The 14,474-nt window shown below is 37.6% G+C and overlaps 1 protein-coding gene across 1 annotated transcript in view; it reads right to left on the bottom strand.

Annotated features, from left to right (window-relative positions):
- Positions 1-14,474, bottom strand: part of NEK7 (NIMA-related kinase 7) — a 63,152-nt gene that overhangs the window by 23,831 nt on the left and 24,847 nt on the right. The window contains exons 4-5 of the mRNA XM_010283162.1: positions 14,094-14,156; positions 13,377-13,487 (exon numbers count right to left, since the gene is read on the bottom strand). Coding sequence (XP_010281464.1) covers positions 13,377-13,487; positions 14,094-14,156 — 174 coding nt within the window. The remainder of the gene's footprint in view (positions 1-13,376; positions 13,488-14,093; positions 14,157-14,474) is intronic.

Below are 14,474 nucleotides of genomic sequence, written 5' to 3'. Positions count from 1 at the left end.
AAACACCATTCACCAAATGTCTGAAATGGGAAGATTTTCCATTACAGATTCCCATTCTGATGTACTTAAAGCGCATCAGTGTACTTTCAAAATATTTATGTACAAGTATTCTTTTAACATTTTATTCATTTGCCATCTCTAACACTGTAGCTGATTATACACTACAAAATCGGCTTCAGTTCTTACAGTGCAAGCATGCAATATAATAACAGTTTAAGACATAGTTTCGTTCTACTGAAGGCATTAATAATTTTGCATAATAGCTTCTCTTCCTGAAAGCATCAATATTATTAACCTTGCAGAATTCATCCATCTAAAGGGGATGCAAAAGAGAGCTGCTAGATTTGCTAACAATGGTTAAACAAAGAAATAGGCACCATTTTCACTTGTATAGGTTTAAAAATATTCCAGTATCTTTAAAATATATGCACTGAACATTGTTTTCTGTAGTAATTAATTACACCAATCTTCCATCAAAATACACATTCTCCATGTTTTCTTGGGCTGCTGTCCAGACAAAATAGTGATGAAAAGCCTCCACTACCAAAAAAAGATTGATTTTGAAAAACTAGCTATTGAAACGACTTGTATGTTTCTAGGAAAACAGTCCAGCAGGCAGTGTTAATTCTGAGAAAAGTCAGTAAGGAGAAGGAATCCCATACCTGTTTAGAACCTTGCCTTCCTAACACAAAATATAAGTTGATGGAAAACATGGTCAAACCTATTTTATGACAAACAGTACAGTTAAATTCATATAGCACATATTAACCATATTCCAAGCAGGATCCTTCTCTCCTCCATTTTAAAATAGTCCACAATGCAAAACGCAGTTCTTACGCTTGTGCGTTTTGCCCCCTTCCTGCAGGGAAGCCAAAATGCAGAAGATACGATGCCAAAAGAATAATTTATAACCTCTGTTGTAGCAGAGTGTAGTAGCACCACAAACAGTTAATATGGAAACTAACTCACTGCCTAGTGCTGTAATGTCTCAAGCATCCTAAGGGCCACATAATCAAGTTAACTCAATACAGTTTTCTCCCATTGTATACATGTTGCTACTACCTGCCCAAATTTGACCTCAAAGGAATATAGCCTGACAGACAGCTTTCTAAAGTACTCCCATTTTCAACATTTTTACTATTCTGCTTCTTCCACCTGTCTGAGGCTCAAAGGACAGTCCTGAGGCCCCTCAGACCACTGACCTTCTAGGATGACATTAAAAAAGCCAACATAATCCTGTTTGAGGTGAAAGATCAGTCTCAACATAGTTGAAACTGAAAAAGGGGAACTGCTTGTGCATGTGCATTCAAAATTTGGGCAGTGTTGCAAGCTAGTGTTTTATCACGTAAACTGAGAATACCAGGCATGCTCAGGCACCACTCTCCCAGCAAGAATTATTTGCTTCAAAAAGCCATATCCCATGAAATTTCCATCTCTGTCTTTGAGAATGGAATCACAAAAAAGTACTTTGAAGAGTTTTCACAATGTCAGTACAGATAAAACTGCAATTCAGTCATTTAAGGCAACAGGAATTTTTTGTGGTCATAAATTTGCTATTCAAATGCCTTAAGGAGCTTTAAGGTAGGCAGGTTGTATCATCAGTTCATCTTCTCATCCCTTTTTACAGAATGACTGAGCAGTTTCATTATAGGAAAACAGAACTCAACTATTTTTCTCTAATGAATTGCTAAAAGAAAAATTAAATATTCTTCAAATGTTTCCATCCTAGTAAAGTTAAATATAGCTGCCCTGCACCTAAATAGCATATGCCATTCAGTTTCTTGGAGGCATAAAAAAAAGTAAAAGATAAATAGGGAGAAAACTTGAAAGCCAATATAAAAGCATGGGATTATATTACACTGAGTTTGTAAAGATGATGCTTTACAAGTCAAATTCTGAAAGCAAAACTGAGAGCAATTAGCAAACGGTCTTATCTAGGCTTAACAAGCACCATTCAGAGAATACTCTTAAAGGATATATGCAGGACTATGTTTGGCTTTTATACTAAAATCAAGGATTTTCTGCAGATGAGTAAAGAACAGTGAGCATAGGTGATTTCAATACAATTCGGGATTTCAGATATGACTGCCTACGTCTCAGTAACCATGCTTGGAAAACATTTAGCATTCAGTTCTTACATTAGACACTAGAGAATTTTAAAGGTGTGATTTAGCCTGGTTTAGACCTCACTGAATAGGACAAAAAAAAAAAGTAATAAAAAAGATTAAAAAAAACAGTGAGTGTTCAAGAGACAAACTGGACTCTAGAAAACAAGAAGTTTATGAACATCTCTTCCAGAAAGATGATAAACTGATAATCTACACAATTTTGCAGAGTCATTATTTAAAAAAAAAAAAAAAGTCTGTGAAACTGTCAAACAAGCCCACCTGAACATATACCTGTGCATGCTCTAGGCTAGAGTTGCCTTCTGAAAGGGAGAACTTTGGGGAAAAGTAAAATGAGAATGATCAATGCCTTGCTTTAAATAGATTCCTTTTCCTGTCTTTCATGTTTTAATTAAGATCTTGATCACACCTGTTCTGGTGACTTCAATTCTGGCTTACAAAAATGTAAAGGTTTTGGTGTTCGGTTTTTTGTTTGGTTTTGTGGTTTTTTGCTATTGTTGTTTGTGGTTTGGGTTTTTTTTTTTTGGTTGGTTTTTTTACATTTTATTGCATAGACTTATCAGAACACAGTGATTCAACAGCCAGATACTTGTGGGAAGAAATCTGAACTTCGTCACGAGGAAATTGATACAGAAAGGATTATTACAAGGATCTTCTGAGTAATGAAGTTCTTGGCCATTTCTGTCTCTTTTTCTTTGGGCATCTTTTTTTAATATGGACTAGGCAGAAAGAACGGAGAGAGGACAGAGGAGGTCAGGCAGCTGACCACAGAATTATGGAAGTGCAAGCAAGAGTTCTCACTCAGTGAATAATACAACAGAAACAAAACAGAAGTAGCAAGGCCATGCAGGATCAAAAAGATAGACCAGTGAAGATGGACTTCAACATCTCTACATTTCAGAGTCAAGATCAGTGACTCAAGTATATAGAAATGAAGCTTCTGCAGAAGTCTTACTTTCTATTTAAAAGGCTGTATAATTTTAGTAGGAAAGCAGTGTCCTAGAAGCTTTGTCTGGCTCTGTTCATTCATTAATTCAGCTGCCTATCTCTTCAGACCGTGGTAAGTTTTCTGCCGTTCTTCCTTGCTTTCTATGCAGAACAAAAATAGAACTTTCCACCACATCTTGATTCATTCATTCAATTTGATCACAAGGTGATGAGATTTGCCTACATTTCAAGAACAGCAGCTGTCTCTTAGCTGTAAAAACAGCAAATAAAAAAAATTCCAAACTATTTGGCATCTACAAACTGAACACAGAGAAAGTAACAAGTACTTGGCCAATGAAGTAACTAATAACAATATTTTTTTTTAAATATTTATCTGGTTCTTTTTCCAACCTTTCTTTACAGTTGTTTACATCTGCAGTTACTGAAGATGCCATACATTTATTTTTTTTTTCCAGAATCCACAAAGTATTAAAAAAAAATTAATCTTCCTCTATTAGTGATCTTACTATACAACAAATAACTTTATTTAATCAATAGCAATAAAAGACTAAGTCACAATACAAAAACTAATAGGCAAAATAATTGTACTAACAGAAGTACCTACTAGCATCAGAAGGCCAAATCAGTAGAATGAATTTGCGGTCTTTCCAAATAAATAAATAAATAAATAGATGGATAGCCCACCACATGGACACCACATAATTGACATAGAAACATCTTCTCAAACACAATCTTCTTTCACAGAGAATCAAAATAAAGACATCTACTTACATGAAATAAAGCCTTGTAAGAAAAATGCAAGTCAAAATTGTCCTGTTTTCCGTTTTTAGTATACGTTCTTTCATGCTAATAATCTATTAATCAGACAGTTAAGACTGCTGATTAAACCCTTAGACAGCTCTGAACAAAGTCACTTTATAGATATATACACACACACATTGTATGCAATTGCCTTTGCAAGGATTCATTTCATTTTTCCTTGTTGAGTAGTCCACCTACAGTCACTTTGTTTCACCCAACATTTTTGCTCATGCAAAAAAGCAAGAGCACAGAGTGTTCAGAGATAAAGATCACCTACTGAAATCAGATCTACTTGCAGAGGCACTAAAATAAAATTTCCCATACTGCATCATTTTCATTGTCTCTGCTATTACCGCTGAGCAGGGCTTCTTAAAACACATAGCCACATATTTAAATTCAACATATTTGTTTACATGCATCTCTCCAATAAATCCCCTTGGGAAAACTGGTACAGCATGAGGAGGTGAAACTCGTGCTTGAATCATTAACTGTACTTCCTAATAAAAAGGAGTAACATGACATAGTAAATACAGAAGCTACTATCTTAACTTCTTCTTTTTACTACAGACAAATTCAAAACCTCTCTTCATTCTCAGAAAGTTATTTGTATAGCACAAACACTGACACTGCAAATTTTTCAAAAACTGCTGTGTGAAAAACTGAAACTAATCTACAAGTATTGTTTACAGGGTGTTTCAAACAAGAAAAGCACCCAGAACTATTACTTAATACAATCTTTAAATTCTCCCTGCTCTTTGAAGCTTCAAGGAGCCAGACAATTCTAACACCAGAGGGCAAAGGTGGAGATGAAATAGCCCAAGCGTTTCTACCCCAGTTAGAGCTACTGGAACAGCTTGTGTAATAGTTAAATGAACTTTAACATCAAGTCAACTTTTCATAGCTGACTGACAGCGTACTCTCCAAGTACATTCAGTCAGCTTGCACAATAGCTTCAGGTGTGGTGTCTGTGAAGGGGACTGTCCACAAGACAAAACAGTGTTGATAGTCTAATTATTTTAGCAGAAAATCTGCCTCCTTATTCTTATTGCTCCAGTGGCAGGCACAGACAATGGCTGATTCGCAGGAAAACGAACAAGGCTGCCTGGCAAAAACCCAGCCCAATTACCCCACTGGTTATAAACCGCAGGACCAGTCAGCTTTCCTCCCGCCAGCACACGGACGGAAACCGCTGCCACTGCTCCCGCTCTGGTTACCTGCGGTGGAGGGCAGATGCTGACAGTCGGGCACCTGTCAGACACCCCGGTAACACGCACGTACGGGGAGCAGGAGCTTACCAGAACTAGCTCTCCTGCCTTGGCAGGGCTCCATGCCTTCGCTTTTTCTTTTAGGATTTCACGTCTCCATCTACTGAGTGACTGTTTCCCCTAAGAACACCCAGCCCCCCTTTTTTACCTGCTACATAGCTGGCATGTATATACACAAAGTTGAATAATGATGCACTATTTTTTAATTGGGTGGCGGACACACGGTGAGGAAGTTTAAGAAAAATATTTTAGTAGCTCTATAAAAATTAGTGGCAAAAAATTAGCCTGACTGCAGTTCAAAGGCCCAGGTTTCTCCTTTAGGAAAAGGCACATAAAAATAATTTTGCTTTGATCTGTAATCAGCATATACTGTGTTACAGTATCCTAACATATTATATGTTTCTTCAAGCTATACTATCTTCTTCAAGTCTTTACAAGAAAAAAAAATATTTTTTTTTGTTAAACCGTGACAAAAGGTGATACAGAATGTGAAAAAAACATTGAGGAAAAAATATTTTGTAGCTTGTAACATTTATCAATTATGTAGCTTCAGCGAGGTGCCAAACTGTTCTATATTATAAAACATTATCATATGCTAAACAAAAAGACTACGAGTCAGGAGATTCGGCATTGGTGAGGTGGCAGTGGGGTTTTTTTTGTTCTTTAATTAAACCTAGCAGTCTGGGTGGGGACAAAAAAAGCACAAGAGACACAGATACTGCTGAAAACCAAAAGAACCAGATTCCATGTTTTAAAATTTGCATTTACAGATCATGATAAATCAGTACCATGAAAAGAAAATACACAACCATGCACAAAAACTCGTTTGGAAATACTTTTTCCACAATCATGATGTCAAGTATTTGGACATCAATATATGCATAAGTGAAATCTCAGAATTAAAGCTGCCATAATTTCTCCCCCTTGAGAGTGTGTGTGCACGCACAGTTTTCAGTCCTGTTTTCTTTCTTTATGTCAAATGATCCTTTTCTCATTCATTCATGCCACTCAGCTAATGAGCAGTTTGAAGGCTTTATTTACTGTGTCCTATTCAAAACCTATTATTAAATATAAGTCTCAGGGAGAGGTACAGCTTCCTGGTATGCAACACTGGAGTATCAAATTAATAAAATAAACTTCATGAAGTTTATCTCCACAAATGGCCTTAGAAATGATGAGATAGTAATATCCCCATTTTACAGATTAGAACAGGGGCAAAGAATTAAGATCAAAAGTGTTAATTAATTCTGGCACCACTTTCAGCACCTCCTTTTCAACATACTTAGCTTTATGTAACAGTTCATCTTCAAAGCAGAGTTTCCACTCAGAACAGATCAAGTTGTGAACACCCAATACTTCTACAAATCAAATCCTAGAGTTTTACCTTGATTATCAGAAATACAAAATGAGCAATTACAATTTCCACCAAAAAACAGTGGTTGAAGTGGTTTATACAGTATCCGTTAGGAACAGTACCAGAGACAGTAAGAAAGGATAGTCTCTGGAAGAGCATTCAATTGATTAAATAGAATTAACCATCTAAGAAACCTTAGTCTTTCTTGAATTCCCTGCCTTGAAAATGATTACCGCAGCAAAGGCAGCAGCACAGATGCAACAATTGGTGGTACTTGTACTGCACCACCATGATTCCTGCCCAGAGTAGCTGCACCCTTTTAACACTGAATAGAGCGGTGGTTCTTCAAAGAAGAAATAAACCTGTAATTTGCTGGAGTGCAAGATTTTCGGTTGGAGGATTTTCTGTCTTTGAATGCTTGATTTTGCAGATTCAGTGTTGCTTCCTTAGGTTATAAGCAATTCCCTAGATTCACAAAAGCATAAAAATAACTACAGAAATGCAGGCTCTCTATTATATTGCTATGCACAGCTTACCAGTTGGCACTTTTACAGCCACAGCTAGTATTGCAGCTGGACAAGTTGCACAACAGAGTATCAGCCTTCAGAAGGTAACAGATAGGTACTGCCACAGAACTTTGTTTACATTTACCAAAAGCAGAACAGCAACACTCAAACCTTGAGTCCTGTTCCACACTCGACGTGGCAATGCACTACAGGACAGGTTCTTCTTTGTATTCCCCTGTATGTGATCTGCAATTCCTACACAACCTGTCTCATCTCTGCCCTCATCCCAGACCTGTCCCTTCCCTATTTCTGTCGCTTCATCTCATTTTCTCCATTTACACAATCACATCCTCTTCCCAGCCAGTCTGACTTACCCCATCCAGGCCCTCTCCCCAGTGGCTGCCCATCTGTCTGTCCCTGGGATCGTTGCACAGTCTGTCCTGTCCTCTAGCAACACGCTAGCTCTTCTCTAATCCCACTCTGCTCATGTCCAGAACTGGAACTCCCGTTTCATAGTTTCCCAGTCCATTACCCTCATTCTCTTATGCTCCTCTGTCTCTACTGCCTTGCCTCACAACTTCCTGGTCTACCTTCTCTCAAAAACTGCTCACCAGCTACTCCCAGCCCACTTATCTTCCCTATTCCCAGTCAGATCCTCTCTCCCCGCTTAAGGGTCACTTAGCTGCTTGTCCCAGCCTACTCTTCTGTCTGCCTAGTCGTTTGTCTTCTCCACGTTCATCTCAGATTACTCCCTTCCCGGTGTTGTTAGAATAAATACCCCCTGAGAGATAGGAAAGCTTCAGTCCATCCAAGGCATCTGGCAAAAGCTATTTCTGGCAAAGCCATTTCAGTCACCCATACTACAGGTTTAAGAATTCATAGTCACTCAGGTAGTACACAATGCTGTTGACACCAAGAGATGCAAGAGGTTCACGCAGCTCTACATGTACGGAAATTCTGCACTTTGGCTGCTATGCTCCAGCAATGTCTGTTGAGGACATGAACTCTTGTGTTAGAGGAATTTAAGTTTAGGTGAGTTTTCACAGCCATTATTGTAGCAAATACCCCCTTTCCAAGTTTTAAGTCTCTGTTTCAAGACACAATGGGCTTACGGTATTTCAGATATAATGGTTGTTAGATTTTAAAATAGATTAAAAAACGTACTTCTCAGCAGAATAGTAATTTTTACTTAGCTGTCTACTGAATCATACAACATTTTTAGAAACATACACCCTCAAGCGGGCAGCCGGCATGTAACATTTTAGTATGAAATTGTTGTATTTCGACAAACTGAAAACACATTCTCGAACAGCTAAATCTTTGGCAACCCTATCAGCAAACAGTTACGGCCCTGCCACACCTGTGTGCACAGCAGAATACAGTTTCTGAACACTGCCATTCAAGCTACATTGGAGACATCGTCATCGTGCCACCAGCCTTGCAAACATGAATGCCAATTATCTCCTACAACTGCTACAGTTGTAAATCAATGTTTTGTATGATAAAGAGATTGCCAAACAATATAGCCAGTTAATACCTGAGGGTTTCCCAAAACGCTGGGTCATGCCCCAGGAAGGGGTAAACACCTGACCTGCTAAATTCTGACACTGCACCTCTTCCTTATACAGATGCTTCCCTGACTTCATACTCACAAAAATCTTCCCATTATCACAGCAAAAGAAAATTATCACTCTTGCAATTAAACAAACTCAAACTATGGCCAATGTGTGCTATCAACATTCATCAGCTAACGCCACTGCCTGAAAAGACATCTCTATTTCTAGCGCATCCCCAGGACAGCAATCCTCCAAAAGATAGTTTGAAAAAACAAGTAACAAGCTTCCATTCTCAGCAACATAAGCAGCCTCACTGCAGTGAGAACGGTTAATCATGGGCTACTAGCCATCCGGCAATCGAGGGCAGCTAGTTTGCAGACAGAAGAAATAATTAGCTTCTGTAGCAGTACACACGCACTCACCTCTCTGCCATGCTGCAAGAACAGCTGGGCGAGATGCACTGCTGAGTCCACAAAAGCAACTCATGCACAAGTTTCTGACCTGTACCTGATCACCACCCAAGTTCAGAACGATGCGAGTAACCCTGCATTCAGTGCTGCCCGGCCTCACAGACACCACGGAACACCCAAGATCAATGTAATCACTACCCCGTGCCCCTATGTTCCTTGCAAATCCACGGCCATCACAACATCTCTATAAATCCGCAAAGGCTGTCATCTCGCCCCGTAGCCACCTCTGGCTGTAGACACATGGATTCTGTGACGGAGTCATGGTTGCTTCACACGGGCAGGAGCAGCACTCTGGGCCGGCAAAGCTGCCAATGACTGAAGCTAAAATTGCTTTCCACTCTTTAAGCCCTTAAAAAAAGGCAAGCTGTTCCGTAATGCAGCACAGGCAAGTTAGTCAACCCCAGAGTACTGCAAATAAGTTCCAAAAATCCTCACTGCTAATATATTTTGGCATGGGGAGAGGAAGGAGGGCCTGCATCCCAGACCGTGTGGAGAGGAGAAATTGTCTGGTGCAACTTCACACAGTGAAGCCCAAAATATCCACCACTGGTGAAACATCAGAATGATAATCAGTGAGATTTTAAACAAGTCAAAACAGAGCTCCAGCTACTGCAACAAGCAATTTAGATATGCACCAGTTGCTTGCAAAGAAGTGACTATCACTGTATTTAGACTGTCCTATAAAAAACAAGTGTTTAAGGACAAAGAATTCACTGTTCCCAAATACAGAAACCTGAGATATTTATATGAACTTCAGACCAATGAGAAGTTTTGAAGTATTTGTCTTAGTTTACCTAGCTAATTATAGTATGTTGGGGGTTTTTTTAAATTAAATTTGAAATAAAATACACACAAAAATTGTTCACTGAAGAGTGGGTGAAGTGCCTAGGTGACATTTTGTAGAATTCAAACTATTTTCCATCTATTTTGAAAAAGCTGTAAACATATTTTCAACTTTTTAGATGCAAGCTTTCATGCTTGTTCCCAAAACATGATTAACTTCTTTAAGATCTGTATGACACATTCAGTTTAAAGTTTGGAATTCTTTTGTGTGCTAAGATAGTTTGCGAGAAAAACTAAAAATATCTGCAGGAATGAAATAGATACAGAAGTTTATTGCTGCTTTTTTAAAAAAACAACCTAACACAACATTTTAGTGTCTTCATAATATCCCTTCTTACAAGCCTTTCCAATAACTTAATATTTAATCTTTAATATGCTAATTATTCTGCAGGACAGTTCAAATTCTCATTTCAACATCTTCAGCACAGACTTTACTAACTAGTTCTTTTGACTGAATCATTATAATGTATTTTCCTGATTAATGCAATTAGTAGGTTTTTATTTATGGCATTTTCTTTATCCAAGGTATCAACTGTTGCTTAAAACAAAAAAATCCCAAACCAAAGAAGTCCACAGAGCAATTTTTGCCCTGTCACTATCTGTGGTGGTGAACCATGACTGACAGGAAAAAGGATCAAGCCTCAAACCTGCTTTACAACATATTTTTGTACTGCAAAAGGTGGTGGCATCACAAGGTAACACCAGGAGTTCTCATGAGCTACCCTTAACCTTGGCAGACATGTACTATCACCATGTTCCACAGCAGAGACCACAGACACCTACAAATGACAGACCATGAGCAACCGGCAACTAGCGCAATAGTTACTAATTATTCACATGTAAAAATCCTTGATGTAATAGTATCCAGCAGCCTAATTCACAGATACATAAAATCAAGAATTTTTCCTTCTTTCACCATCCCTACACAGGGTTTACACAGCACCGAGGTACATATTCTAGTGCAAAACCAACTATAAGTCAAATGCAAGTATTTCCCCTTACTGATAATGTTTTATCAATAACTCAGTATTACTGACACGCCACATCCAAGAATTCTACCAGGCCATTAAGAGCTGTAAGATAAGAAATCCTCAATTTTGGATTCTCCTACTTTTGAGAATGGAGGCTGTACTGAAGCATCTCTCTGACAGAGGGAATTAAAAAAACATAAGGTAAAGTGGTTTAAATGGTGTATGTACATACATAAACACACAGAGACAGACAAAACACGAGATACCTCTGATTTCATTATACGATTTGTAAATGCCAATGCACAACTGTGTGGGTTTTTCCCTTTTTTTTTTTTTAACAGCAGATTCTAGGAATTCTATTAGAATCCATATCAATGCACCAAGTGATTTTCCTCAGTTGTCTAGTCAATGGGGACAAAGAGGGTATTATTCACAGGTAACAAGAGGGATGGTATAAAAGCTGGGCAGCAAGGATGGGGTTCATTAAGGGAAGAACTAAAGAATTCATTAAGGTGCACTGTGAGGCACAGCAGCACTGCAAGGATTCTCTGATGAGCCAAGAATGTCCTAATACCCAAGTAAACTAGTTAGGCAGTTTTCCCCTCACATTAACATAGGTTTTAGTGTCATTCAAGCTGTGGTCATTTACAATTTCAAAAATATGCTTGATCCTTTCTACAAATCACACGAATCCAGTACCCAAACACTCTTCTGGGGGTGCCTCAGCATTTTCCAACAAACCTAGAACGGCATTCTGGCAAGAACACTGGAAACCAAAGCATGGTTTGTTTGTTTTAGTAACACAACATAGTTATTTACCTCAGTAGCATGACAGGCAGCCATTCTGCTAGGAAGTTTCCACACCATTACATATCATTTATTTTTCAGGCAATTTTAAAAATACTTCTTTAAGAAGATGCTATATAACTGATGCACCTCACATTGAAACTCATACCATCCAAGTAGTCTACCAAATCATTTCCTCCAGCAGCAGCATGAAGATGGAGTGCATTGTGACACCTCATACATATTTAATAATAGCCTGATAGGCTGTCATTAACATCAAACAGCAATCTAAGTTTGCTACATTAAACATGATCCCTGTGTTAAAAGCACAATCACAATGTGCCTCCAAGATCGAGCCTGCAAGAAATACCCACCGCCTTGGACAAGGTGTAATGAGGCCAACTGCACTGAAGCAGCCATTATTCACACACTGGATTTAAAATAGGGGGAGGAAAAAAAAAAAAAAAAAGAAAAGAGGGAAAAGCTTCAATGGGTCATAAGACCAGACATGCCATAAGGCAATCTGTCACAGAGTACTCATATTAATAACTGTTGTGTCAAAACTCAGCATTCAAAAGAAAAGACAAACCTTCCTTTATGTTTTATGAAATGTAAGCCTAGAGAATAAATAATTCATGAGATGAAGAAAAATATCAGATTTGGAAATAAATATTAACAGAACGCTGTCAACCTGTTTAGAATGAAATTTTGACTGTCCTACCCTACAATTATCAATCTAGAAGGGAATATTCTTCAAAAGCTCAAAAAAAAAATCAGTATGAAAGTCTTAATGAAAAAATTAACATTCTCTATTTATGTAGGTCCTAAGCAAAACAGCATAACCCTGTTTTGTGCCCAGCTGCTGCTGAGCAAATGCTAACTGGCTGGCATTATTTGTTCCCAGAGTTGTTGACAACAATAACGGTGTGCACACAAGAAGATACACCAAAGGGACATACTAAAACCAAGACCCAAAGGTAAAAGGGTAGGAAAAGAAGGGAAGTAGTTGTCAGATGACAGACAGAAAAGCTAGTTAAAAGTTAATATAAGTTTCAGAATACAAAAGTTTACACAACAGGTCTTGGATAAATTTTTCTGATTAGATAAAGAACAGGCATTTAAAAGCCACAGAAGAAAGCAATTATACAATAATGCACAACCACTTATCAGTAAATTCACTGCATGTGATTTCAACCAAATGTATCTTCAGAATATTTGTTAGACTCAAGATAAAGAAGAATTTAACTAGACCTATCAAATGATGCAGTTATTTCCATTTTTATATTTATTTTGTTTGCTAAAATGGTTAGCTGTTGAAGTTCAAGATCTAGGAGAAACTTCTGCCTTATGACACCAGCCCTTCTCTGCCTTCACTACTATCACGGAGAATAGAATATTCGAACACAAAACACAATTGTGCCAAAAATCAAGAATGCCACCAAAATATATTGTTCCAAATGGTGGTGACAGTGCTTTTCTTCAGAATTTTTTTCTTCTCCCCAGCACCAACATAATTTCAGTCTACTTATGTCCCTCTCTGCACTAACATTCTGGGCAAGAGTGTTAAAAATACTTATATAGGTACAATATTGGGCACACATTTATAAAATTCAGTCTAAACACTCCACTTTTCTCCACAGTTCCTGACTTTCTCACTGCATTTCACCCAGTGATGAGCAAGCAGAATGAAAAGTCAAAAGAAGTTGAATGTTACAAGCTTTTAATTTTTTTAAAAAAAGTTAATTCCTACCTTTATCATTCTAGAGAGATCTCCAGCATCAGCTAATTCCAACACTATGTTCAGTTCATTGTCTTCAATGAATGAGGCATAATATTTAATTACATTTGGATGATTCAATTGCTAAGAAAGCAGAATAATATTGCATATTTTAGTGTAGAACACATCTTTACCTTTTAAGACTGACAAATGAAACATTCTTTTTAGGCAAACAAAACAATCCCTAAAATCTATTTCAGTATGAGACAAAAAGTATATGCTTATGAGAAGCATTTACAGATCAGCATTTTGCAAGAACATGATGGCATTTTAGGATCAACATGATGACTGAAGCTGCAATTTTAGAGGAATTTTGCTTCAATGCAATAGTGTGCTAAATTTTTAGCTGAAACAGCAAAGTCAATTTTTAAAATCAGTATTTTACTATACACAGGACACAGCTATTTACAATACTGTTTTAGCAGAAACTTCTGCGTGAAAAGTTACCCATTTTTCTATAGAATTTACTTCTTAATGTTAGTTTTTAAAGCTGTAAAGATTACAAAAAAAGTTACCCATTTTTCTATAGAATTTACTTAATGTTAGTTTTTAAAGCTGTAAAGGTTACAAAATTCTGTAAGTGGGGCTTATAAAAACTCTACAAAGACAACAGTGGACACCTCAAGTGTATCTATGAAAAACTTAATATACTTTAACGATGGCTGCACAATTTTTAAAGAAATCTTTTACCTTAAGAAGATCTATTTCCTTGATGCAGTCAGCACGGGCTTTGGCATCCATTAAATCAAATATCTATGCACAAGACATAAGACATTTTTATTAAGTGATAAAAATACAGCAAATTGAGTGATGATTATCATTATTTCATAGCATCCATAAAGCAACTTGAGTTATGCATTTCGTGGCAAGAGGTAACATTGCAGTAAGAAATATTCCTAATGCTCTGATGTACTGATTCACTGAAGTATCAATTCTTTTAGCCCCCTTGTAGGAAACAAGTCCATTGTAAGTACGAGTTTTCCAATGACTTAATTGCCACCTCTGCATATCTGTTCAAACACACAGCAATAATGCAGCACATTTCCCTCACGCTGGTTCTAATCTAAATGT

Source organism: Phaethon lepturus, unplaced genomic scaffold, assembly GCF_000687285.1.
Source record: "Phaethon lepturus isolate BGI_N335 unplaced genomic scaffold, ASM68728v1 scaffold2843, whole genome shotgun sequence".
Lineage (NCBI taxonomy): Eukaryota > Metazoa > Chordata > Aves > Phaethontiformes > Phaethontidae > Phaethon > Phaethon lepturus.
The sequence above is the reverse complement of the archived record's forward strand: the minus strand, read 5'-3'. Positions and strand labels throughout refer to the sequence as shown.